Below are 24,162 nucleotides of genomic sequence, written 5' to 3' on the forward strand. Positions count from 1 at the left end.
TACCAACCCTTCTCCCCACCCTTTTCAGGATCTCTCTATCATAGAACTTTGTGGGTAATTGGGGAAGTCGGATCCAGATGACGGTGGCGTGTATTTTTTATTCCGCCGGAATGAAGCTCGGTTCCCAATTTCTGACGGAGAGAAAATGTCCCATGATTAACCATGGGCCTCCGTGCAGTGCAATCATCATGTTCTCTTCTTTCTCAAATTTCACCACAAAGAAATCCCAACCTAGATCTCTTAGTGTTAGTTGCTCACTGGGATTCCAAATATGTTGTAATTTTAATTTCAATAGGTGGTGCGAAATTATTTTCCCAAAGATCTTGACGATTAATGAGAAACACCATGGGTGGTATAGTTTGTTCTTTTGTTCTTGGCTGAGGATGATGGGCCCAACTGTGTCGTCTGTGGTGGATTTGAATGTTGTCTCTGGTTGGTGGTACTAGGTGTGGTATGTGCTTGATTTTTTCAAGTTCTTGTCTGCTAGTATCTCCTTAAAGGTGCTAACCTTTTCTTTTGGAGTTGATTCAACTTTCATTGGTGTTGAATTGATATCTGGTGGATTGGGAGATTTTAGTGTTGGTGGTGATAGTTGGTCTTGTACGAGGGGGGGGCGGGGCCATCTAGGGGGAAGGAATAATTGTAGAGAGAGAAAAACTCTTCGTGGGAAAATAAACAACAAGACAAAGATATGACCTCCAAAATAACCTTACTTATTTGGGACCTAATACTTAGGATATTAATGTATACGTGTTTCTTCTTATTTGTAGAATAACTTTCTAATATATAGTGACTTCAAGGGTAAATATTTTTATAATTGTTGAATGATTTTTTAATATATTTAAATCATCTTAAAAGAATTAAAGTACTTTTAAATTTTATTTTCCTATTCTACTTATATAAAATAAAAATATTTAATTATTGTCTTTAATAAAAAAAAATTGAGATTATTTATTTACTTATAACATTAATTATTTAGTAAATTAATTCATGTCATTATTCGTAATTTGATACTTAAAAATATTTTTTAAAAAGTTTGACCAAACACAAATTGATACTCCAAAATGCTTTTCAGATTATTTAGTCAAACATAAATTATTTTTCCCCAAAAATAATGTCATAGCATCACTTCTTCTCTTCTACTCCATAACTTCCTTTGGTTCTCTCTCCATCTTCAGCCATTATTTCTAGCATATTGCATTAAATACTCATTTACTATCTTACTCCTTGTTTCTTTGACTCCTTTTGAGTTTTCTTTGTATTGTTTTCCACAACTTTGAACTTTCAACTTCACAAATAATCACTGTTAAGTTTATTGTTCTTCTTTAGCATCAACTTCCCCTTTGCCTTCCCCTCCCCGGAGATTCCTAAAAATGGACACAAATGAAGAAATAGGATTGACCCAAATGAGGAAATCAGTTGAAAACCTTGGTTCTTCCACTGATGTAAGCACAATTGACTCCCTAATTCTTTCCTCTTAAGTGTAAAGTTCAACTCTTAATTTTTACTGATAATCATTTTTTTTTCCTTTTTTTGTGCAGGGTTATGGAGAACAGACACTAATGAGGTTCTTGATTGCAAGATCAATGGACCCACAAAAAGCTGCAAAGATGTTTAGTCAGTGGCAAAAATGGAGGGCGGAAATGGTTCCAATTGGGTACATCTCCGATTCTGAAGTTGCTGATGAATTAGAAGCTAAAAAAATTTATTTGCAGGGATTATCCAAAAATGGGCACCCTGTTATGATTGTCAAAGTTAACAAGCATTTTTCTTCCAAGGATCAAGTTCAATTCAAGAGTAATTTATTTTCTCCCTCAGAATAAAGTTTCTTTTTTCACTACATTGCATCAGTGGCAGATGTAGCTTTTGAGCTAATTGATACTGAACATAGATATATATGTTAAAAATCACAAAATTTCAACAAAACATCTTTGCAGCTTTTTGTGGGGTTAATATAGTCTTGGGCTCTCCCACCTAAATAGCTAGCTTTTGGGGTGTGGTTCTTCGTAGGTTGTATCAATGGCATCAGAACCACTCTCAATGTTTGAATTTGATTCTTGATGTTTGAGTTTAGGTTGCATTTTGACCCGCATGATTACACTATTTTAACCAAATAGTTTAATGGGTCATTTCAGATTCAATCCATTGGGTCAAGTCAACAAATGCATAACCCAACCAACCTAATATTAGACGGGTTGGCGGATTTACCAAAAATGGGCTGATTTTGCCACCTTAACTGCAAAGGTGAGCAATGATTTGTTGGTTTGGCGGGCCTAATCATATGTTTGTCCATCATAAAACGGCTCAAGGTCCAAACTCCTCACATGTGCTGCTTGTCCCCTTCTCTGTTTCTTACATTGATCTTTTGAGTTACTTGTTCACTTAGCTTTTTCCTTAATTGTTGTCCTAATTTTTCTGTTAATAGATTAGTTAAACACTACCTTGTCGGACTGATAATGAAATTTGAAAGGTCTCAGTGCTCAATATGGTTGTCTAGGTGTGTAGTTTTGTTGGCTTATTCTGGCATGCAATAAATTGATGTTCTTCCTATATATAGAATTTTGCTCTGGCCCTTTTCTTATAGCTGCTTCTTTTTTTATAGCAGTCCTTTAAACGCCCTACTATAGGTGAACTTCCTACTTGGTGAAATGACTGTAAAAGGGATATGGGAACTCTTAAATTCCGAAAATACTGTTTTTAGTTATTAAGGAACATTAATTAAGGACAAACATCCGATACAGTAAGGATCTATTTTGAGCTATTAAGGAACATTGGTTAAGGCTTTTTCACTAAAATAGCAACAATCCATAGTGTTTACCAAGTTGCAGTGTCGTAAATGAATCATTTTACGCTATCTTTTTCTCTTGTATCCGCCCTAATCTCTGGTAATATAAATGAGAAATTAATTATGGTGACTGGTAAGGGGATTTCTTGAATAAATCCTTCAGAATGCTTCCTTCTTCTTTCTGTAGGATGCTAATGATGGCTCTTAACAATAAAGTTAGTACTGACACATTTGCCTCTTTTGCAGAATTCGTGGTTCATCTACTAGACAAAACAATTGCAAGGTATCATTTTCATTCAACCATGTTGCTCTTTGAACATTTGGAAAATTGCACATGAGGAACTACTTCTAAAACTTTGTAAAATTGACCTTGCTTTATGTAAATCGAAGTGTCTGTTTGAGGAAGTGCTTGAGAGAGAGAAGGAACAGAGAGATTTGTGCTGATATTTCTATCCAGCCAGAGAGAGACATAGTGTGTGTGTGTGTGAGAGAGAGAGAGAGAGTGTGTGTGTGTGTGTGTGAGAGAGAGAGAGAGAGAGGACATTCTGAGAAATGGATGCATATGTTTGACTACAAATAGAATGAGCAGACTGGTTATGATGGTTCTTTGTTGGGCATTATTCTGTTTCTGCATGGGATTATAGATCCTTTTACATGCTACTTTTGCATTTTATTGTTTTAGTCACTCTAATATCTGTCTATTCAATGAGGGGTGAAGTAATGATAGAAACTTTCTTCTCTTATATGTCCAAGAACTGATAATAATGATATCTGCTTAGTGAAGTAATGCTATCTAAAGAAGAGGATTTATTTTTTGGTAACTAACAGTTTCTTATTTATCATCAAGCGAGACATTACAAAACCATAGCTAAGCTTTTTGCACAGCGAACTATCTCATCTGACATACTCCTACTCTATGACTCGCCTAAACACATGAACTAGCCTCTAGAAAATAAGCTTCCGCAGAACAATTTTCATTCCAGAGGAAGCTCTAACATTACATATATAGGCAACTTCTCTAGCTATGCATTGCCCACTTCTACTTTTCTTCTCAAAAATCCTCTGGTTTCTTTCCATCCATATGGCATGGAGCCATGGATACACTCCACATAAACCATTCTGAAAATTTGAGCCGTTAGTGATCTCCCTTTAGCATTCCTGATAGCCCGGTCAAGATGTTGTTCCCAGGTAGCACCAACATGGATTTGTTTCTGCAGCCACTGTATCATCTTAGCCCACAGGAATCTAGTGAACTCAAATTCCACAAATAAATGATCTCTTGATTCATCATGAGATTGGCACAGGGCACATCGTAAGTCCACATTCAGTCCCCATTTGGCTAGTCTATCTGTGGTTAGTAACCTTCCTTGTAATTGGAGCCACATTGTAAATTTCGCTTTTGGCCTAGCATCATTTTTGAATATCAAGCATTTCCAAGCTACTCTAGGGCAGTTGCCAAGTAGTTGTATATAGATTTGCCTTATCAGGTTCCACTTCCCTGCATCTTTGATTTGCATCTGCTCCAAACATGCTCTAGCACACAAGATTTTCCTGACCATCCAGCAAGCTTGCTGGGATACAACAACATTATTAAAATCCTGCCCTTTGATGTAGTATGGAGCCATTTGATCCATAACTTGTCCTGTTTGTGAGCTAAATCCCAGTTATTTTTCACCATGGCAGCCTTATTCCAAACCTGTAGATTAATGAGGTTCAATCCACCAGTAGATTTAGGTGCACATACGCAACCAAAGCCTTCTTTGAAATGACATTTGACCCAGACCAAACATAGCTTCTGCAATATGAATCTACGGCTTTTAGAACTTTAGAAGGAATGATAAAAGACATTTTCTTTGTAGCTAGAGGAATGCCAAGATATTTAAAAGGTAGTTCCCCATATACAAATCCTAGTTGCTGCAAGATTCTCTCCTTTTCTTCCAATGAAACTCCTCTGAGGTACACTGATCTCTTGCTCAGATTAGCTTGTAGTCCAGAGGCACTAGAGAACTCGAGGAAACAGTGATGTACCGCAGCTATAGACGCTTGATCACTCCTAGCAAACAACAGTAAGTCATCCGCAAAGCATAAATGAGTGACTCCTGATTTTGCACATCTAGGATGATAGTTGAAATTCTTGTTTTCTTTTAATTCATTCAGCTTCCTACTTAAATACTCCGTTGCAATAGCAAACAGGAAGGGTGATATTGGGTCACCTTGCCTGAGGCCTCTAGCTGCATCAAAGGGTGTGTTGGCTCTCCATTGATCATAACAGTGTGATTCACAGTCCACACACATTCCATTACCCATGCAGTAAATTACTAAATGTACTAGGAAAACCAGTTCCATCATATCCTGTTCCAAGTATATCCATTTAACTGAATCATAAGCCTTTTGTAGATCAATCTTGATCATACACCTAGGCGAGACATGTTTTCTAGAATAGGTTTTTACAAGTTCATGTGCCAGAATAATGTTATCTGCTATCTCTCCCTGGTACGAACCCAGCCCGGGCTTCACAAATAATAGAGGATATAACTTCCTGCAATTTTGAGGCCAGGATCTTTGCTATGAGTTTATATAAAATAGTGCAGCACGCAATTGGTCTGTACTCCCTGATTCTAGCTGGATTACTATTCTTTGGGACTAAAGTGATTGCAGTACAGTTGACTGCTCTGTACAGCTTACCTGTTGTAAAGAAGTTCTTTACAGCTGCAATCACTTCCTCCTTAATAATGGGCCATGATTTCTTAAAAAAGCAGGCATTATAATAGCCATCAATTCCTGGAGATTTATCATCATCAATAGAGTACAGTGCCTAAAGAAGAGGATTGCTTTTAGGTAGACCTTCTCTTTTGTATGGGCAGTGATAGTGATGTTTAAAGGGGCACAAAAAGAAAGTGCAGAGGAATTATTTCTCTCCTGTTATCTGATGCAATAGAGTTGATGGATTATGAAGACAACCACAACAACATACTCAGTGTCCCACATGTGGGGTCTGGGGAGGGTAATGTGTACACAGACCTTACCCCTATCTTGTGATGAATTAGGAAGGTGGGAAAATAATTGAGGCTTCTTACCATTAAACGTTAAGCCCCTTGTATGTGGTTGCGCAAGTTCTACCTTTACAATTTATGAAGAAAATGAGCATCTAGAAGAACCTAAAAGTGGCTTAGCATCTATCAGGATGAAATTATCAATGCGAGTAGCATGCTTGCGTGCTCCTATGTTAGGTGAATGCAGAAAATTGGAAGGGTGAAATGGGCACAAGTATAGAAGAGAATAGACGCTAGTTAAGTCGTAATCATATAGCCTGGAAATTTATCTTTTGGAGCAGAATTTCATTTGGTAAAAAACTCTGGTTGATTATTACCTTGGATCTAAGGATAGACAATTTAAATTGTAGATTTCATCTGGTGAATCAATTGAGGTCTTGTCTGTGCATGGTCAGTCACTTATTTTTGGAGCTCTGTAGTGGGTAAAATTCTAGCTTCTCCAACTTCTAGCAAGTAATGACCGTCAAAATGACCCAAATCTCAATTGCGTTCATCCAGATAAAGAGTAGAAAAAATTTCCGAGTTATCATTTTCCTAAATCTCTATCCATGTATCAGATTTTGTAAATTGTACAAATATTTGCTATTACTTGTATTCTAGAAACAGAAAGTTTTCCCTCTCCTTAAAGTACTTGATGTTCACAGTAATTTGGTAAATAGCAAGTTATATCCAGGAAGAGTCCTACCATTAGAGGTTTTATGACTTTGAGACTTATTGAGTTCCTCCGTTTTTTTTCTCTCTAAATATGTTTGTTGTGCTGAGAATCGTGGTTCTTTTTCTAACTTGTACCTCTTTGTGCTTGTTTCAGCGCTTTCAGAGGTAGAGAAATAGGAAATGAGAAACTTATTGGAATTCTTGATCTCCAGAATATTACCTATAGCAATGTTGATGCTCGTGGATTAATCACCGGTTTTCAGTTTTTACAGGTAACCCCTTTGTCTTTCTATATTGTGAAAACTATCACTATAGAGACACACATAAACAGTGTTATGAAGTGAGACATAATGATTGTACCATGCAACGGACAATGTTAAATAGAAACTGAGAACCTTATATGTCTCTTGTCCTCTATAAGACAGTTCAAAGAGTCAAGATTAACAGCTTAGTAGAACATAACTTACTAGACTGTATTTGTTATATGTAGCTGGTATTGAACTCTCACATTTGAGGTATAGTTAAGGCTTTTGCATGCGCTATGAGGTGCCATTGGTGTAATGAATTGTTTTGATAAACTCCGCTGACTTAAAATCTCTGAAAATTGACCTTGCGCCTCTTAAAATTACGCGTGTTATATTGATGCTGCTAGCTGTATTTCACACAGTTTCTTTCTACAGGCTTACTACCCTGAGCGTTTAGCTACTTGTTACCTTTTACACATGCCACAGTTCTTTGTCACTGTATGGCGATTTGTTTGTCGCTTCCTTGAAAAAGCAACTCAAGAGAAGGTATGTCAGTGTGCATAATGGTCCATCGATTGATATTACATTTTAACAAAATGCAATAGTAAACGAATAGTCTTCAAAACTAGATCATTTCTGCAGCTATATATCTCAGATTTTTCTGCATAATTTTCTTCTTGGTGGAAACAATATTACTGTTATTTTGGATCAAACATTCTTATAATTAAGTTCCCATATTTCGCCTGAAGCAGAACTCATGCTTTTTTATGTTATGCAGATCAGGATTGTTAGAAGTGAAGAAGAAAGGGAAGAGTTCATCAGAGAGGTTGGTGAAGACGTCTTACCGGAGGAGTATGGAGGGCGTGCTAAAATTGTACTTTTGCAGGATGTTGCTGTGAACTACTAACACAAAGAAGAGGATTAATAGAAAGGGAAAATAAGAGCAAATCATAGGCATACTATTTATGTCTATTTTATGTTACTAAATTTGTACACCTGGTTTCCTTGTCTTATAGAAAATCCAGAAACGTTCTGTAGTACTCGACTGCCACAGTTCAACCTAACTCTTTCGAGGTGATTGAGTAAATTTGCAAATCATAACTTGAGAATGCCATAAATGTGAAAAGTGTTTACAGTTTACACTATCTGTAAAATTGAAATGTTCTATTTTATGGCTCGCAAAACCAACAACCTAAATTATCCATACGGTTGTTCCAACTCTCAATACCATAACTTTATATCTTCCACTTTCTTTTTAGCTTTGTACTGTACCTGTCCCAATCTAGTACTGTATTCGGCCGGGTATAGTTGATAAGCAAAAAGTGTTATGCTATTGTGGCGGATCTAGGATTTTGGGTTTCTGGGCGCTTAATTTTTTTTGATAAACTTACTACACATTATATAAGTACACAACTATTTTGATACGAGTGTGAAAAAAGTTACCGAGAAAACTCATATTTAATATTATGGACATCAATCTATGCTGATAATGCAATTGGCTAAAAGAAAAAATTGGTGGAACCTTTTTGGAGGAACTATTAGTCTTTAAAAGGGGTCGAACTTTGGGATTTTTTTTTAAGAAGATTTTTTTTCTTTGCTATAGAGAGTTAGGTAAAGCAAAATTAAAAATAAAAAGCTAAAATCAAAGGTCAGCAAAAAAGAAATAAAAAAAAAAAGTAGTATTGGGTTAAGAAAGTGTGCTTGAAAAATAAAAAAGAAGACCTAATTAATTGAGGGAAATATTTATTAAAAAAAATAGCCTTGAATATAAGAGAAAGAAAAAGTTTTCCTGGTGCTATTGAGCGAGGAATACCCCCTCGTCTCATCTAAGACGGCTAAATGCTCTTAGAGTTTAAATTTTTATGATCTCTTGACCATTATTACATAATTGGGATTTCGAGTTTAAATTTTAATTATCTCTTGACCACTATTACTTAATTGGGTCATCCTTGTTCACTACGTTAACAGTAAACTTGATTTTTTATAAGATTTAGACATAATGTTAAAAACACACATTTTATATATCTAGCAAAAATATTTTTTTCCAGTACTCCTTACTATTGTTTATTAAGCAAACAACACGTACTGATACATTTGGTAGCTATTATTGCCACATTCTTTTCTTGAAAGAGGATTTTCTCAAAAACATTCGAAATTCTTTAAATATGAATAATATTATGGTTTACAATACTTCTTAGTAATTTCTATAAACGAAGTGTTCAATCTCACACAAGAAATTGGATATTTTGATCCTTGCACTCTAACTCCTATCATTCTTTTCGAAATATAGTACTCGTTCTTTTTTTTTATATAAATATAGTAATCATATTGTACAAAACTACCCGGTAAGATGCATTAGAGAAAATAATACATGCATTACCTTTTAGTATTACTAATCTCTTGTTTGGTTTACTTTTTCAACTATGTATTAGTTATACAACTTATTTGATATTATCCTATGTATAACTAATACACATCAAACCATGGTATTAGTAATACCAAAGTTATTAATGCATGCATTAGCATGGTTAAAGATAGAATTGCCCTTAAAGTCCCTTAAAGCTAAAGAATATGGAGGGCATTTTTGTAAATAATTTTCTTTAAAATTATGCAATGCATTTTAATTTTCAATACACTACATCAAACAGTGGATAAAAATAATCTCTGCATAACTAATGCTTACATTACTAATTCATGCATTACTAATTCCTACAGAAGTAATATAACTTATTCAGCATTATTCTTATACGCCAACGACCCAAAATGTATAAGCTCACCAATACCAATATACCACACATCTAAGTCCTAGCCCAAAACCTATCAAAACACTAAATTAGGTTGGTCCAATCTTGGCCTAAGTCCGGTAAGCCTCTAAAAAATCAATACATCAATTTTTTCAGCATTCTATTTTTTCAACTGAATTAATATTTAATATTTAGTTTAATTTACATGTTGTAGTGAAATAAATATTAAATCAGTTGTTAAAATGTCAGTTTCATAAATCTGAAGACATTATGTATAAGTTTAGAAGGTGAATATTTAAATAAGTTCGTACATTTAAAAGTTACAAACATCAAAATACTATTATTAATGAAATAATATCAAACATTTTGACATGTACAAAACGTTGTATGAATAACAAAACAACAACAACAATCCAATATAATCTTACCAGTGGGGTCTGAGGAGGATAGTGTGTACGCAGATCTTACCTCTACCCTGGGGTAGAGAGGCTGTTTCCGATAGACCCTCGGCTCCCTCCCTTCAAGAACTCTCCACCTTGCTCTTTGGGTGACTCGAACTCACAATCTCTTGGTTGGAAGTGGAGGGTGTTTACCACTACAGCAACCCACTCTTGTCTGTCTAAATGTTTTTTTTGTTTTTACTTTCTTTTTTTCTATATGAATAGCAAAAAAAAAAAAGCAAAAACGAAAAAACATATTGTGGGCTAGGCTTAGAGGACAACCTAATAACCCACAAATCACAATGATTTAAATCGAAAGTGCTTATGTGGCTTCTTGGATATGGCCAACATTCAAATATACAACGGTCAAATTTTTCGGTGACTTAAAGGAATCCCATTTTTTGGCTCGTAATAAAACCCTACCTAATTAATTACACTGCTTCTTTTCAACTGACATTTTCCTCCATTTCTCCAATCCATTCCGCCCCCATACTGAGGCTCCATAAAATTAGTGGTCCAAAACCAAATTTTAGTAATACACCTTATAATTTTTTATTAGTACGTATGCACATATATATGCAAAAAAAAATAATTTTGCCATTTTTTTCATACTTGTTATTTATAATATATATTCTTAAATGACATAAAGTCTTTAACTTCACATAGTAATATTATTATTTATATTAGAAAAGGATAATTTAAATAAATGAGATGTTAGACATATATTTGCAATATGTTACCTTTGATATTGTTGTAAAAAATGCATCTACTAACATGAAGATTTAAGTAGTTTAATTCAAAGTTTTAAAAATATTTTTATTGTTAAAGAGTAGACCCCTCTCTTTCCTTTTTACATTTTTTTGTACTTTTTTATTTTTTCTACAAACATTAATATTGTCTAATTTGAAATAAAATTATAAAATTTATTATTAAAAATTTTGGGAACCTAAATCAAGGCTTTACTAGTATCCTACTAGAGCCACTTGTCCACCCCTGATATTCTCAATCAAATTTATATAGTTTCAATTAAGATAAGACAACAATGATAAGAACATTAATGGCAGTGAATGTATCATTCAGTTACTAAATATGAATGAAACTAGTTGAACAGTTCGTTCATGGTGGGGCAGTAGTCTGTAAATAATTATTGATCGTCAATGAGGGGCAACTCAACAGAACTGGTGGTCTAAAACCAAAATATATTAAAAAACCCTAAAACTTCTTTTATAATAAAATCCATATAATATTGAGACACAAAAAAAAACTACATGACTTTGATATAGTGGTGAGAGCGCAATTCATGATGCATGAGTTGGGCGCACGTCATATGGTATTGAATTCTTCCCTTAAGTGAAAATGGTAAAGGGCGAGCCCATTATCTATTGTGTTTTGAACTTTGCGACATTTGTCTGGGGGATTTCTTAGTTAATGAGATACAAGAACTTGCTTTTTGGTGTGTGGATCAATCAATTGTGACAAAAAAGAATAATTAATTTAGAGAATTTGAGTTGAAATTAGAAAATAAAATCGTAAGAACCATGAAAAAAGATTATACATAAAGAAGAAAAATAAAATTGACGAGAAAGTAAATGTATTATTTAATTTAGTGAGAAAAATTTATCCCAATTAACTCGCTCAATCTTACGTCTACCAAATGTTAAAAATTATTAAAATTTGAAATCTTTTATTAATAATTATATAAATATAAATTATGCTTTTTATTTTTTGGGCTTTAAATATTTGGGGCTAAGGCAAGGGCTTCACTTGCCTTCCTTGAGCCGCCCTTGCAGTCCGCCGCCGCTTCCCGCAAAAATGAACTCTCCAGCACTTTCTGTCCGCCACAACCATTTCCTCCACCGCGGCGCCACCGCCATTCCACAACCACGCTCCATCACCATCTCCACCTCCCCGTTCCGCGTCCGCTTGTCTCTCCAAGAGAACGGCCCATCCGTCGCCGTCGTCGGCGTCACCGGCGCGGTCGGTCAAGAGTTTCTCTCCGTTCTCTCCGACCGTAACTTCCCTTACCGTTCACTCAAACTCCTCGCAAGCAAAAGATCAGCTGGTAAATCAATGAAATTCGAAGACAGAGATTATACAGTTGAAGAGCTCACGGAGGATAGTTTTGAAGGGATAGATATAGCATTGTTTAGTGCTGGCGGTTCTATTAGTAAGAAATTTGGACCGTTAGCGGCTCAAAAGGGGACTATAGTGGTGGATAATAGCTCGGCGTTTCGAATGGATGAGAACGTGCCTCTCGTGATACCCGAAGTGAATCCTGAAGCAATGGCGCATCTGAAGCTAGGTTCTGGAAAAGGAGCGCTTATTGCTAATCCCAATTGCTCTACTATTATTTGCTTAATGGCTGTTACTCCTCTTCATCGTCGTGCTAAGGTGACAGTTTGATCTATCATGTTCTTTTTCCTGCTATGTTTAAAGATGGTAAGTTGCTTGTTTGACCGGGCACACTAAGTTTTAGATAGACAAAAAGGTCTAAAGCTTGTGAATTAAAATAAGCTTTAAACATTTATATGGTTATGAATCATCTCATTCAAGGTAAAATAGTAAGTCTAAAACTAAATTATTTCTAAATATTGAAAGGTGCGTTCTCTTTGGTTTGAACTAAAAAGGGAAGTGTACCATATAAAATGGGGCAGAGGGAATGGTGGAAATGTTGAGAACATCTTGTTTAGATAACTGTTAATATGAGAATTAGATGTTTCATGTACTTTTGTTTTTTAGAGATTTTTATGTTAGTAGAAGATTTGGAGAACGTCTGGTTTAAACTATTAATTGGAGGCAGAGGCGGACCCAGAATTTGAGCACGACGGGGCACCACTGTGTGCTAATCACTAGCGATAAAATTCGGCGCACAACTCTTTGAAAACTTAATTATTATAGTGACTTATCATCCACGTGTAAACAAAAAAAGTTCTAAAGAAAAGAAAGCACCGAACAAAGAGAGATTTCTTCGCAAAATGGAAAATGTTTTGAGATTTCTTCGCAAAATGGAAGGGAAAATGTTTGATTAAGCATGTTTCACACTTTAAAATTTCTAGCTTTTTAAAAATAAAATAAAGGGGCAGTGACCAAATGGGTGTTCAAACTTTAAAGAAATCAAGATTAAGGGCATGTTAATAGTAAAAAACTAAAGAAGAGTCTTAAACTCTTAGTTTCCGCTGCCGAATCAGAGTCAAAGTGATTGATGAAGAAGGTTGTGACGGAAGGATTTGTATTTTTCTATTTGTGGAGTGTAAGTTGCAATTTGAAGCTTTTAATTTTAAGGGATGAATTTGATTATTTTTAAAATTAAGTTGACTACTATGTATTAGAAGTTATAACTAAACTATAATTGAATTCAAAAGAAAAAGAATAAAGAAAAAAATAAAACAATTTGTTATTAAGTATGAAAGTATGTTGTATTCAATTAACTAAAAAAGCTAAAGATGAGATTCGAACCCGGATCGTCCAGCAAACAAGGGAATTGAAGCGCCCAACATAACCACTTCTTCCGTTCGCCTTTTAGTGTCTGAGGGCACAACTAAAATATTTAAGGAGTCCTATATATATGTACAAATATATATAACATATATACAAGGTTTTTTCCGAGGCTAACGGGGTCCCGTGACCCCTCTACATGCAACGTAGGTCCGCCTCTGATTGGAGGGTAGATAGGTCAGAGAACTTGTGGAGAATGTCTAGTTTAGAATACTATTAATTTAGAATTACATCATTGGTGTATTTTTAGTTTGTTTAGATATTTAATTGGCATGTTTGGAAAATATGTATAGAATTTCTAGTTTAGAGTGCATTAATTTAAGTATGAGATCTTTCATGTCCTTTTATAATTTGATACAACATGCAATTTTTCTTTTACGATTTATATGTGAACAATGTACATCTTGTGATAATTGCTACTCTCTCTGTGTCAATTTATGTGATGTTGTTTGAGTTGACATGGATTTTAAAGAAAAAAAATGTAAACTTTCGAAACTTGTGATCTGAAACATGCCATAATATTTGTGTGGCTAAGACATTTGAAACTTGTAGTCTAAAAATTTCATAACATTTGTGTAGCTTATAGAAATTCTCAGAGTAAAATGGGTAAAACGAAAAGTTTAAAGTTATATTATTTTCAAATACAGAAATGTGTCATTCTTTTGGAACAAACTAATAAGAAAGTGTGTTACATAAATTGAAATTGAGGGAGTACTTCCTTTTACTACATCTCAACCCCAAAATTTGAGGTCTTCATATACATCCTGCTCTATTTGAAAGTGTATTTAGAGAATTCATCATTATTATATTATTTTTATCTGGCATATGCACCGGCTGTTATTTGCAAACTGACATATACATAGTGCTCTTCTATTTCTTATTAAAAAAATTCAAATAGCAGCACCAGTGCGCATATTGATGATCAAAAAGTTTAGATAGAACCATTTTTTCTCTCGATGAATTGGATATTGGAGGTGGATGATTGTTAGGATTGCTATAATAGCTTGTTTTGATTGTCTGGTTTAAGAACAATTAATTTGAGGATAGATATATTGGTAGAAAATGTAGCGAATGTCTAGTTTAGATTACGGTTAGTTTGAGAATAGATCATTGGTGTCCCTTAGTTTGTTTAGAGATTTGTTTGGCATGTAGAGAATTAGATCTTTCATGTCCTTTTAGTTTGCTTAGATATTTGTATGTCAGTATAAAATCTGACAAACGTTAATTTGAAAATCTTTCTCTAACACATGCATCTTCATGGTAGTTGTGAAAACATTTAGATCAACAGTTAATAGTCTAAGAACCGACTCAGTTCAGTTTTATTCATCCTATGTCGATATGCATATTTTCAGGTCAAACGCATGGTTGTTAGTACATATCAGGCAGCTAGTGGTGCTGGTGCTGCTGCAATGGAAGAGCTAGTTCAGCAGACTCGTGAGGTTTCTATTATGCTTCCTCTATTTTTCATGGCTTAATATATCTGGTGATATTAGGTTTACTAATTAAACAATGATGATTTGATTTTTTGATGTTGCCTTGTACACAATAGGTCCTGGAGGGCAAAGAACCAACTTGCAATATCTTTAATCAGCAGGTCTCGTCTTGTGATTTCCCTTCTCAATGCTCAATTGTGTCTTAAATAACAAATGAATGCAGTGCCATATAATTGCTTCTCTTACAAAATTGTGCAGTATGCTTTTAATCTTTTCTCACATAATGCACCTGTTCAACCCAATGGATATAACGAAGAGGAAATGAAGCTGGTCAAAGAAACAAGAAAAATATGGGTAAGTATACTTATTATAAGACCTTGGTATTCAGTGATCATGCTAGGCCCTAGAGACTAAAATAATATAATTGGCCATCTACTGTATTAACGCATTCATTCTGCTTGTTACCAGAATGACATGGATGTCAAGGTTACTGCAACATGTATACGTGTTCCTGTTATGCGTGCACATGCTGAGAGCGTTAATCTTCAATTTGAGAAGCCCCTTGATGAGGTAGCCTTTGTTAAACTGCAGCAAAATCTGTTATTTATCTTCCTGTCTTGACTAATGGTTCTTTTGCTTTTCAAATGAACCTTTTTTTGTACTTCGTTATCTTTTAGGCATTGAACTTGTGTTCATTTGATACTAAAATGCATAAAAGCTATTACAACCTAGGTCCAATTGGCCGAAAAGTGCAAGTTCGTGTGGAGCACTGCGAAGGAGAATGTACCATCAATTAGTAATGACATAAAGAATAAAAAAAAGTGGCTATCATATCTTAACAGTTCCATTCAGTACACCATTTTTAGTTGTGCGCTGAAGTGGCATGGAACTGCAGTGATATATGAAGTCCTTGCGTAGTAGTTACCACAAATTGCGAAATTTGTCTTGCAGGCTGCTTGAAATTTATTAAATTTTGAGCTTATCTATATTATTATAAAAGCATGAATACAATGTCGATTTACAAAAATAACCTTAAAATATTAAGCATAATGACTCATGATAAAAGGACATAACCGGAATTCTAGATATTAGCCTTATAATACTATTAGTTTTAGGATATAATACTACACATTAGGAATCATACATGATTACCTTTAGGAATCCTATTAGTATAATTACTCTCGGGCTGTCTAATTCATATAAATTGAACAAGTAAATATCATTAGTCATGTAATCTTATTACTTTTAGGATATACTTCTTAAAAATTCCTATTACTAATTTAATTTGAAAATGTATTATAATGTCCTATTACTAATTTAATTTGAGAATGTATTATATTGTCCAAATCCATTTAGAAAAAATGAGAGCCTATATTATTATAAAATCATAAATACAATATTAATACATCAAAATAGCCCTAAAATATGAAACAGAATAACTCATAGGGAAAGGACATTACTGCAATAACCTATTTTTTGGACTATAATACCTTTTATGCTAATTTTTAATATTTAATATTTTAAATTAATAAAACTTTGTCTATTAAATTCTCATTAAAAATATGTAGGAAGTTTTAATAAAATCAATTTCATAAGAATCTTTCGTATTGGCAATACATTACCACTACATAATGTCGAATACAAAGAAAAAATAAAAGTAATATTAAATAGACTGCATAAAGAGTTGAAATTGAGAAAACAATATCCCCACGATAATATATTTTATATTATATTTGAATTATGTTCCTACTCAAATAATATATTTTTAATCAATTTTTCGTGTAATATTAAAAAATACTCAATTATTAAACAACAACTAAGAAAATATTTAAGAATATAAATGTGCGAGAAAGAGAAAAAAAAAAGGTTGGTAAGAGTCAATACCACTAATGATTCTACAATCATAAAGATCTAAAAGTGAAATATCGTATTAATCTTTCTCTTTGAAAATAAAATTTATGGTGGATAAAATTATAATTAAGATTAAATATTCAAAACAAGATATGAACTATTATTAAGATCTGAATCAACATAGAATAAATTATTTTTTATGTTAAAACCAAATAATTAAATCTTTTTATTAATTATTTAGCAAAAGAATCCAATTCAATTATTTCTTAAATTCATCATATGAGTAAATTCTTATTCAAGTTAAAAACAATCTCAGGGTATATAAATTTATTCCATAAAACGAGTGTTAGAACACAAAGTAAAAATGTAGTATATTATTAAGAATCAAAATGCTATACAAGTGTTTGAGAAAGCACAATCAAAGCTATATCCTAAACAAGAACAAGCTTTCAAAACTATATTATAAAGAGTCGACTCTGGTATAACGGAATTATTCTTTGTAGATGCCTCCGGCGGAATCGAAATGATATTTCAATGTCATGAATTGCTTGCAAGTATCATATCAAGAGGCATGACATTGTTAGCAATAATAACAAGTGGTGTACCAACAACGATTTTATTGTGAGACCACCCACTTTAGATTTGATATACATCTTCAAACAACTTAAATAACCATCACAAATATATCAAAGCAGAGCAATTGTGCTAAATTTATAAGGAAAGCAAAATCGATAATATGGGATGAAGCACTTATGGCTAAGTGTCAAACGATCGAAATAATTGCTCGGAGTTCTAGAGATATATTGGATATTAATGAACCATTTGTGAAAAATTAATGGTTTGGGAGGTGATTTCTGTCAAGTAGTACCAGTAGTTCCAAAATCGACAAATGCCGAGACTTTAAAAGCTAGCTTGCCAAAGTTATACTCTGGCCTCAAACGAAAAAGATTCAACTGACAAGAAATATAAAGTAAGAATAGATCTAGTATCCAGTGTCTTCTTGCTTCGTGTCGGAAATGAAGATCATCCAATAAAATATGATTTGGTTCTTCCTGAACACTTGATTATCAATCCCAATGGTAATAGTAGTGCATTTAATAAGAGAAATATTTCTATCATTAGATTTTGTGCAAATCGCATGATAGAATTAAAAAAGAATCTTAGCTAGCAGAAATGAATATGTTGATCAACTAAATAAAAGGTTGATTGCAAAGTTTTATAATGAAAACAAAATATTTTTTAGTTTTTGACTCAACAGAAAATAATACCAATAATTACTACAAAGAAGACTACTTAAATACTTTAATACCAAATGGTATTCTCCCATACATGTTTGTTGTCAAATTTTTTATTTCTTACGTATGTTAGAGTCACGGTATATATAATAGACTAAGTTAAAATTGATCTTCCATTGTATATAGGTTAATTTTGAAGAAAACATATGTCCGCCAAGCTACTGAAAAACTTAGATACGCTGAATAGCTTATGTAATAGCACACATATGGTATATAGAAGTTTTGACAATAATGTCATAGATGCAAAAATTATGATATTGGCTAATGTGCTACTAAGTATATTCGTATCCCTCAATTCAAATTTCGTCTTACGAAACTAAGGAATATCATTTTAAATTTGTGAATAATTTTTAGTATGTTTATGTTTTGCACTAATAAATAAAGCATAAGGACAAACATCATAAATATTGGACTATATTTACCGCAATATGTTTTCTTGCACGAACAACTGTATGTTACACTTTCAAGAGGGATATCAAGATCGACAACAAGAGTTCTGGTTAAGACAGAGCAACCAACGCATTAGGAGGAAACATATACAAAAAAATTTTGTCCACAAAAAAGTGTTCGTTAAGATACCATCATATTAAATACTTTTAAACTATAATACTCCCTCCGTTTCAATTTATGTGAACCCATTTGACTGGGCACGGAGTTTAAGAAAAGAGAGAAAACTTTTAAACTTGTGGTGTAAAATGAAGTACATATATTTTGTGTGGCTATAAATCATTGCATAAAGGTAAATTGTTTCCAAATAAGGAAAGAGGTCATTCTTTTTGGTACGGAGTAAAAAGGAAATAAGTTCACATAAATTGAAACGGAGGGAGTATATAATTATCTAACTAACTTGACAAAATTGATCGTTTGTGTAAGTTTTGATGATGTCTTTTTTATTTTAAATTCATGTATTATGCTAATGTAATAATGTTTTTCGGCATTTAGATGATTGTTGTTTTATTATACATAAAATTTCTCTCATTAATTAAATTGTATTGTTCCTTCATATAAATAAATGTTTAAATCATCACATGACATTATTAACGTGCAACGCACGTTCATAGATACTAGTTGGCTAAAATATCTATTTGATGCGTTCAACTCGCCTGATTGAATGATGCAATGAGATAGCTAAAACTACTTTACATAACAATAAACTTTAGCTTTTCCATAATCATGTGTTAAAATGACAATCATGTGAACTAGGTTTGGTCAGCAATTCTGCAATTTTCTGTTAATATTCATCATGGGGGGGGGGGGAAGGTTAGCTAGTTGTACTAAGCTCCCGCTATGTGCGAGGTCCGGGGAAGGGCCGGACCACAAGGGTACCCAGCCTTACCCTGCATTTCTACAAGAGGTTGTTTCCACGGCTCGAACCTGTCACCTAGTCACATGGCAACAACTCTACCAGTTACGTCAAGGCTCCCCTTACGAGAAAGAAAGATACAAATAAGGAAGAGACTATTCCTCCTTTTTGATTAGTATTGTTGGATCAACTGGAGATGTTTGTGTGCTATAGTACTTTAAATATGTTCTTTGTGATCCATGGAGTCAAGAGATCCTTTTTGTAATTATTCTCTTACTTTCTCTTTACTTCAGGATAAATTACTTGAAGCTTTTCTTTAACTGTGCAGGATACTGCAAGGGATATCCTTAAAAATGCACCAGGTATAGTTATCATTGATGATCGTGCAAGTAATCGATTTCCAACCCCACTTGAAGTTTCCAATAAGGATGATGTTGCAGTTGGGAGAGTACGCCGTGATGTTTCCCAAGATGGAGATTATGGGTAAGAATTGGTTTATAGGTAAATGTTATCTCTACTTACTTTGCAGGACCTCAAGGCTAATGTCTTCTTTTATATAGATTGGACATCTTTGTTTGTGGTGATCAAATACGTAAGGGAGCCGCCCTTAATGCCGTCCAGATTGCAGAGATGCTGTTGTAGTTTTGCGATACAGCTTCATTAAAAGAAGTTTTTGCGATACAACACCCGAAGGTTCTATTTTTGCTTGAATGTGAGAGACGTAAAACCTGAAGAAGATAGAGATGGTCGTGTTTTCCTCTAACAGTTACATTTTGCTCATTGGGGTTTGTCAGTTTTCATCTATGTTGATTCATTCTAGTTTGAAGAGAAATTTTGCTTCAGACTCGCTTCCGGGAAACTTTTGTTATTTATAATAATTGTGTTGGCTGAGGCTGAGCTAATGAGTTGCCAGTAGATGGCTAAGCGATTCTTCCATATTTTACTTTTGTCCTTTATCTTGTTGGTAATAATTATTCTCCCTTTGCGCAATCGGCCCTGGTTGATAATAACCATGTCTTTTTTCACGAGAGTTCAGTGAAGTTGTATCTAAAACCAAGTTCATTGCTTGAGCTGTAAGTTGCTTTAAGAATTCTGTGATTAGTGCAATCATGCAACCAGTTATTCCATTTCATGTTCTCTGATCAAGCAAATCAGAGTTGATTATGTGTTAAAACACCTATCACTTGGGAATCACATTCAACTTATATTATGCAAAAGCAAAACAATCTTGGTTTGATGTCAAAAAGTCACAAGTGACGTTCATCTTGAATTGACATTTTCTTAAAATCACTGCGGCATCTGTAATTTTACTTTTACCAAACCTCAGAAGTCGGGGGGTTTCAATTGGTTTTTGTGGAAACAGCAATTCTAGAAGGGTAGAGGCAGACATAGGACTTGAGATGTTTTTAGTTTTGTCCCTTGCTTGGTTTACGCTTCAGAGCAAGGAGTAGCAGAACTTTACTGTAACTTGCATCAAGTTTTGAATAAAGCCCTTCATTCTGGTCAATTCTTTCAAACAGTTGATCAACTACACTGCTGCCAAAATGATCTGCTATAAGGCACTCAAAAGCTGCTCTAAGATGATCACTATTCTCTTTGGCATTAATTGGCTGATTCTTCGAAACAAATGGATCTGGTGTCTTCATTATCTCAATGCTGAAGCAGTCATTTCTTTCAACTAACTTTACCATCTCATTTGGAGTTGTGATGTAATAAGGCAAGTTGAAGGAGTCCACTTGAGCTTCACTGATTATTCCCTATAACCGCAAAATTGTTTTTTTTTTTCTTCAAACTGTATAAATTTTGATCATCCAGCTAACAAAATAACCACAGTCTAACTATCAATCCATTAAAATGCACACATTTTGTTTTTACTATAATTGTATGTTATGGTACTGTAATTGTATGGCAATATATATTTCTCTAAGCAAGGAAACTGAACAAAAACAACCTCATTTAGCATAAATATGGTAGTCACAGTTAACAATATATACTTAAGATTTTGGGGAGACCATTAGTAGAGGAATCAAAAGGTCATATTTTACTTAAGTGAATGTTAAATGACTCAGTCAAGTAGTAGTATCAAATATTGATGCAGGATTAAAATCACAATTTTCCATGTTCCTTTGCTAGAAAAAGAGGGAATTAAGGAACTCACATCATTAGCCATATCCATGAGAGCAGAGCCAATGGCATCAAAAGCAAAACCAATCGCGGACTTGGAACGATGAAATCCTTGAGGAATAGCTGGTGTGACAAGTATCAATAACCCTCCAACAACAATCTCTTTAGCTCTGGCATTGAGGAAGTTATTGACATCCTTAGCAAACTGAGCTGCATAAGCTTCAGCTACTTCATCTGATGAAGTTGAATAGAAAATCTTTCCCCTGTTCCATTCCTTGTTTTCTACTTCTATTGGCACTTGTGATAGCCAGCAAAGTGCATAAGAGGCATGCACAATATCAATGGAGGATTCGGGGAATAACCGGCTGTAGAAAGAACCAGGAACACCAGCTGCAAAGTAGTGGTTTTCAGGAGGTAGGGAAGCAAAGAGTGTATTGAAATCGTTTGTGGCAACATCATTGAAGAATACTTGGAATTCAGTAGTAGAGAAGCCTTTTAGTGCATACTTTTTCTGCACTGCTTCTATTAAATTTTGTACTGCAATGTAGGTGTTAGGACCAATTGAACAGCCTAAATCTGCTATTCTAATTGTGCTTGAAGTGTTGGAGATGTCGAGTAACTTGCTTATTGCCTCGTTCACTGCTTCTTTTGTAACCATCAGACCTTCTCTCTGCAAAAAATCATAGGTACGTAAGACTTTCAATAAATGCAAACATTTTCTGTCATCCGGGGATCTCTTTAGTTATTTCAAAGAAAAAGGAATAATCTATAGGCAGTTGAACAAATTCGTAGTAAGTATTACATAATCAAGAATACTACTCCTAGTTACCTGATAAGTGGAGTTTTTGGAGTAGCTGTATGTGCCATCTCCACCTTTCATTGGCAATGGTTTCAGTAAAGAAGATGCTTTGCTATCAGCCATCTTTTACAATCTCTGTTGAAGTTGGGAATTGCAGTGGTAACGAGAATAGGACGTGGGGTGCTTTTTAAGGTTGCTGCAGCCCGGATGACAAATGAATATTCAGTAAATGTAACTTTTTATACATTTGAATGAATGGTCCGAACGACTGTGCCAATATAAAAATTTAAACCTCGCATATAACCTACTTTAAGAAATTATTACTCATATTGTTTTTAATAATATTGGATAAGACGGGCTTAATTAGAGTCATATAGACAATGAAGATTCATATAGCCTACCCAACTTACTTGGGTATGAGAAATTATTATTATTGTTGTTGGTTGATTTGTTGTAGTACACCCATTGTGAGGCTAGTGACCATTTTTACTCCTATTCCTTTCCTTTTGTACTTCAATTGTATCACTCTCAAAGTTAAGAAGGGCGGAATTAAATATTTTAAAAAAGCATCATGTTCAAATATTTCTTTTCTTACCGGGGACAAAAATTTTACGTACTCTCAACGTATTCGAACAAGCAACAAAATAATTACTAATTGAGACCGGCAAGGGGCAGAGGCGGATATAGTGAACAACTAACGGATTCAACTGAACCCATAACTTTCAACGCGGTGTAAAAATTCATTAAAATTGTCAAAATAGTAGATATAAACCCATAACTTTAAAAATATAATGGGTTCAATACTAAAAATCTTAAAGTTGAACCCATAAGATTTAAATCTTGGATCTGACAACGGATATTGTGAGATAGTCGAATCCCTCGTCCTTAATCAAATATTTCGGATTCAAGACTTAGAAACGAAAATCTTTTCAGTAGGATATGCCTTGCCAGTGGGTCTACCTCACGCTATTCAGAATTAGTTGGGCAAGTAAACTTAGATGATTTTATGGCAAGGGCGCGAAGCCCAAGGTTAAAGAGTGAAGTTAACCACCAATGATGTCAAAGCAAGCAAAGATTTGCAGATACTAGTAAGTTTGACAAATCAAATGCTGGCATTGGCTCATTTTCTTATTTGGTATTCGACTGCTAGGCTGTTTATTGCATGTTACCAGGAAACAAAGCCTGCAACAATACAGCCTTGTTTTGCTTATTATTACAGTATATTATATTTGCGTTGAGTACAGAAACCTTCTTGAGATTCACACTTGCTACATTTTTCTAACTCTTAATCCCTCAATTATTGTTCCTCGGTCAGAATTTTACAGCACTTTATCATTTAAGTACCATGATATATACTCTATTTGCAAAAGATAGTGACTAATTATGGTGGGAAGTTTTGCTCTTTTAATTGGGAACATTTGGACCAGAAATCCATGTGAAAATTAATGTTTGGCTCCATTATTAATTGGGAGTTTGGGACGGAAAGGGCAAAAGGAAAAAGGATATTGACACACTATATAATTGACAAGATAAATACTTACCATCAGACCAAACAATTTACCTTTAAAATTAAAAAATTAAAATGAAAATACAATCTGAGCTCTACTAGTTAATATTATTAATTAAATAGTCATGCATAACTAATACAATTATTTTGTATATAAACTTTATATGACGATAAATATTTTGATACTTAGGTGACAGGATATAGATCTCTTTGTACTATAATTATTACAGAGAAAATCTTTATATATTTTGATATTTGGTTGATACTAGCTCCATAGACATTAAAAAACCTTATTTGCAAACTAAAGTTTTCATCTTCTAGGGGCATTTAATTATTTGTTAATTCAAGTAATTAATATGTCACAAGGACAAGAACTTGTATAAATTTGTTGCTGTGTGGAAAAAACATTACAGTTTTTGCTGCCATATTAAGAA

The 24,162-nt window shown here is 33.9% G+C and overlaps 3 protein-coding genes across 4 annotated transcripts; 2 read left to right on the plus strand and 1 right to left on the minus strand.

The window, feature by feature from the left end:
• The first annotated feature begins 1,233 nt into the window (after positions 1-1,233).
• On the plus strand, positions 1,234-7,877 carry LOC107813254 (SEC14 cytosolic factor). 2 transcript variants are annotated; one of them, XM_016638497.2, is made up of 6 exons: positions 1,234-1,445; positions 1,542-1,797; positions 3,032-3,068; positions 6,647-6,764; positions 7,173-7,283; positions 7,516-7,877. In XM_016638497.2, exons 1-6 carry the CDS (start codon positions 1,374-1,376, stop codon positions 7,642-7,644), a joined length of 723 nt encoding a protein of 240 aa, XP_016493983.1. In that variant the 5' UTR covers positions 1,234-1,373; the 3' UTR covers positions 7,645-7,877. The 2 variants fall into 2 exon arrangements, with proteins under 2 accessions (XP_016493983.1, XP_016493988.1); XM_016638502.2 differs by lacking the exon at positions 7,173-7,283.
• Positions 7,878-11,653: 3,776 nt separating this feature from the next.
• On the plus strand, positions 11,654-20,236 carry LOC107813234 (uncharacterized). Its single transcript, XM_016638478.2, has 7 exons — positions 11,654-12,312; positions 14,769-14,855; positions 14,966-15,010; positions 15,108-15,203; positions 15,318-15,419; positions 19,627-19,781; positions 19,859-20,236. Exons 1-7 carry the CDS (start codon positions 11,734-11,736, stop codon positions 19,938-19,940), a joined length of 1,146 nt encoding a protein of 381 aa, XP_016493964.1. The 5' UTR covers positions 11,654-11,733; the 3' UTR covers positions 19,941-20,236.
• Positions 20,237-20,568: 332 nt separating this feature from the next.
• On the minus strand, positions 20,569-22,434 carry LOC107813245 (loganic acid O-methyltransferase-like). The gene is made up of 3 exons (XM_016638488.2): positions 22,252-22,434; positions 21,457-22,092; positions 20,569-21,055 (listed from the first exon to the last, which is right to left on the minus strand). The coding sequence occupies exons 1-3, from the start codon at positions 22,342-22,344 to the stop codon at positions 20,705-20,707; spliced, it is 1,080 nt and encodes a 359-aa protein (XP_016493974.1). The 5' UTR covers positions 22,345-22,434; the 3' UTR covers positions 20,569-20,704.
• Positions 22,435-24,162: the final 1,728 nt, after the last annotated feature.

The sequence above is a fragment of the Nicotiana tabacum genome, chromosome 9 (genome assembly GCF_000715075.1).
Source record: "Nicotiana tabacum cultivar K326 chromosome 9, ASM71507v2, whole genome shotgun sequence".
Classification (NCBI taxonomy): Eukaryota; Viridiplantae; Streptophyta; class Magnoliopsida; order Solanales; family Solanaceae; genus Nicotiana; species Nicotiana tabacum.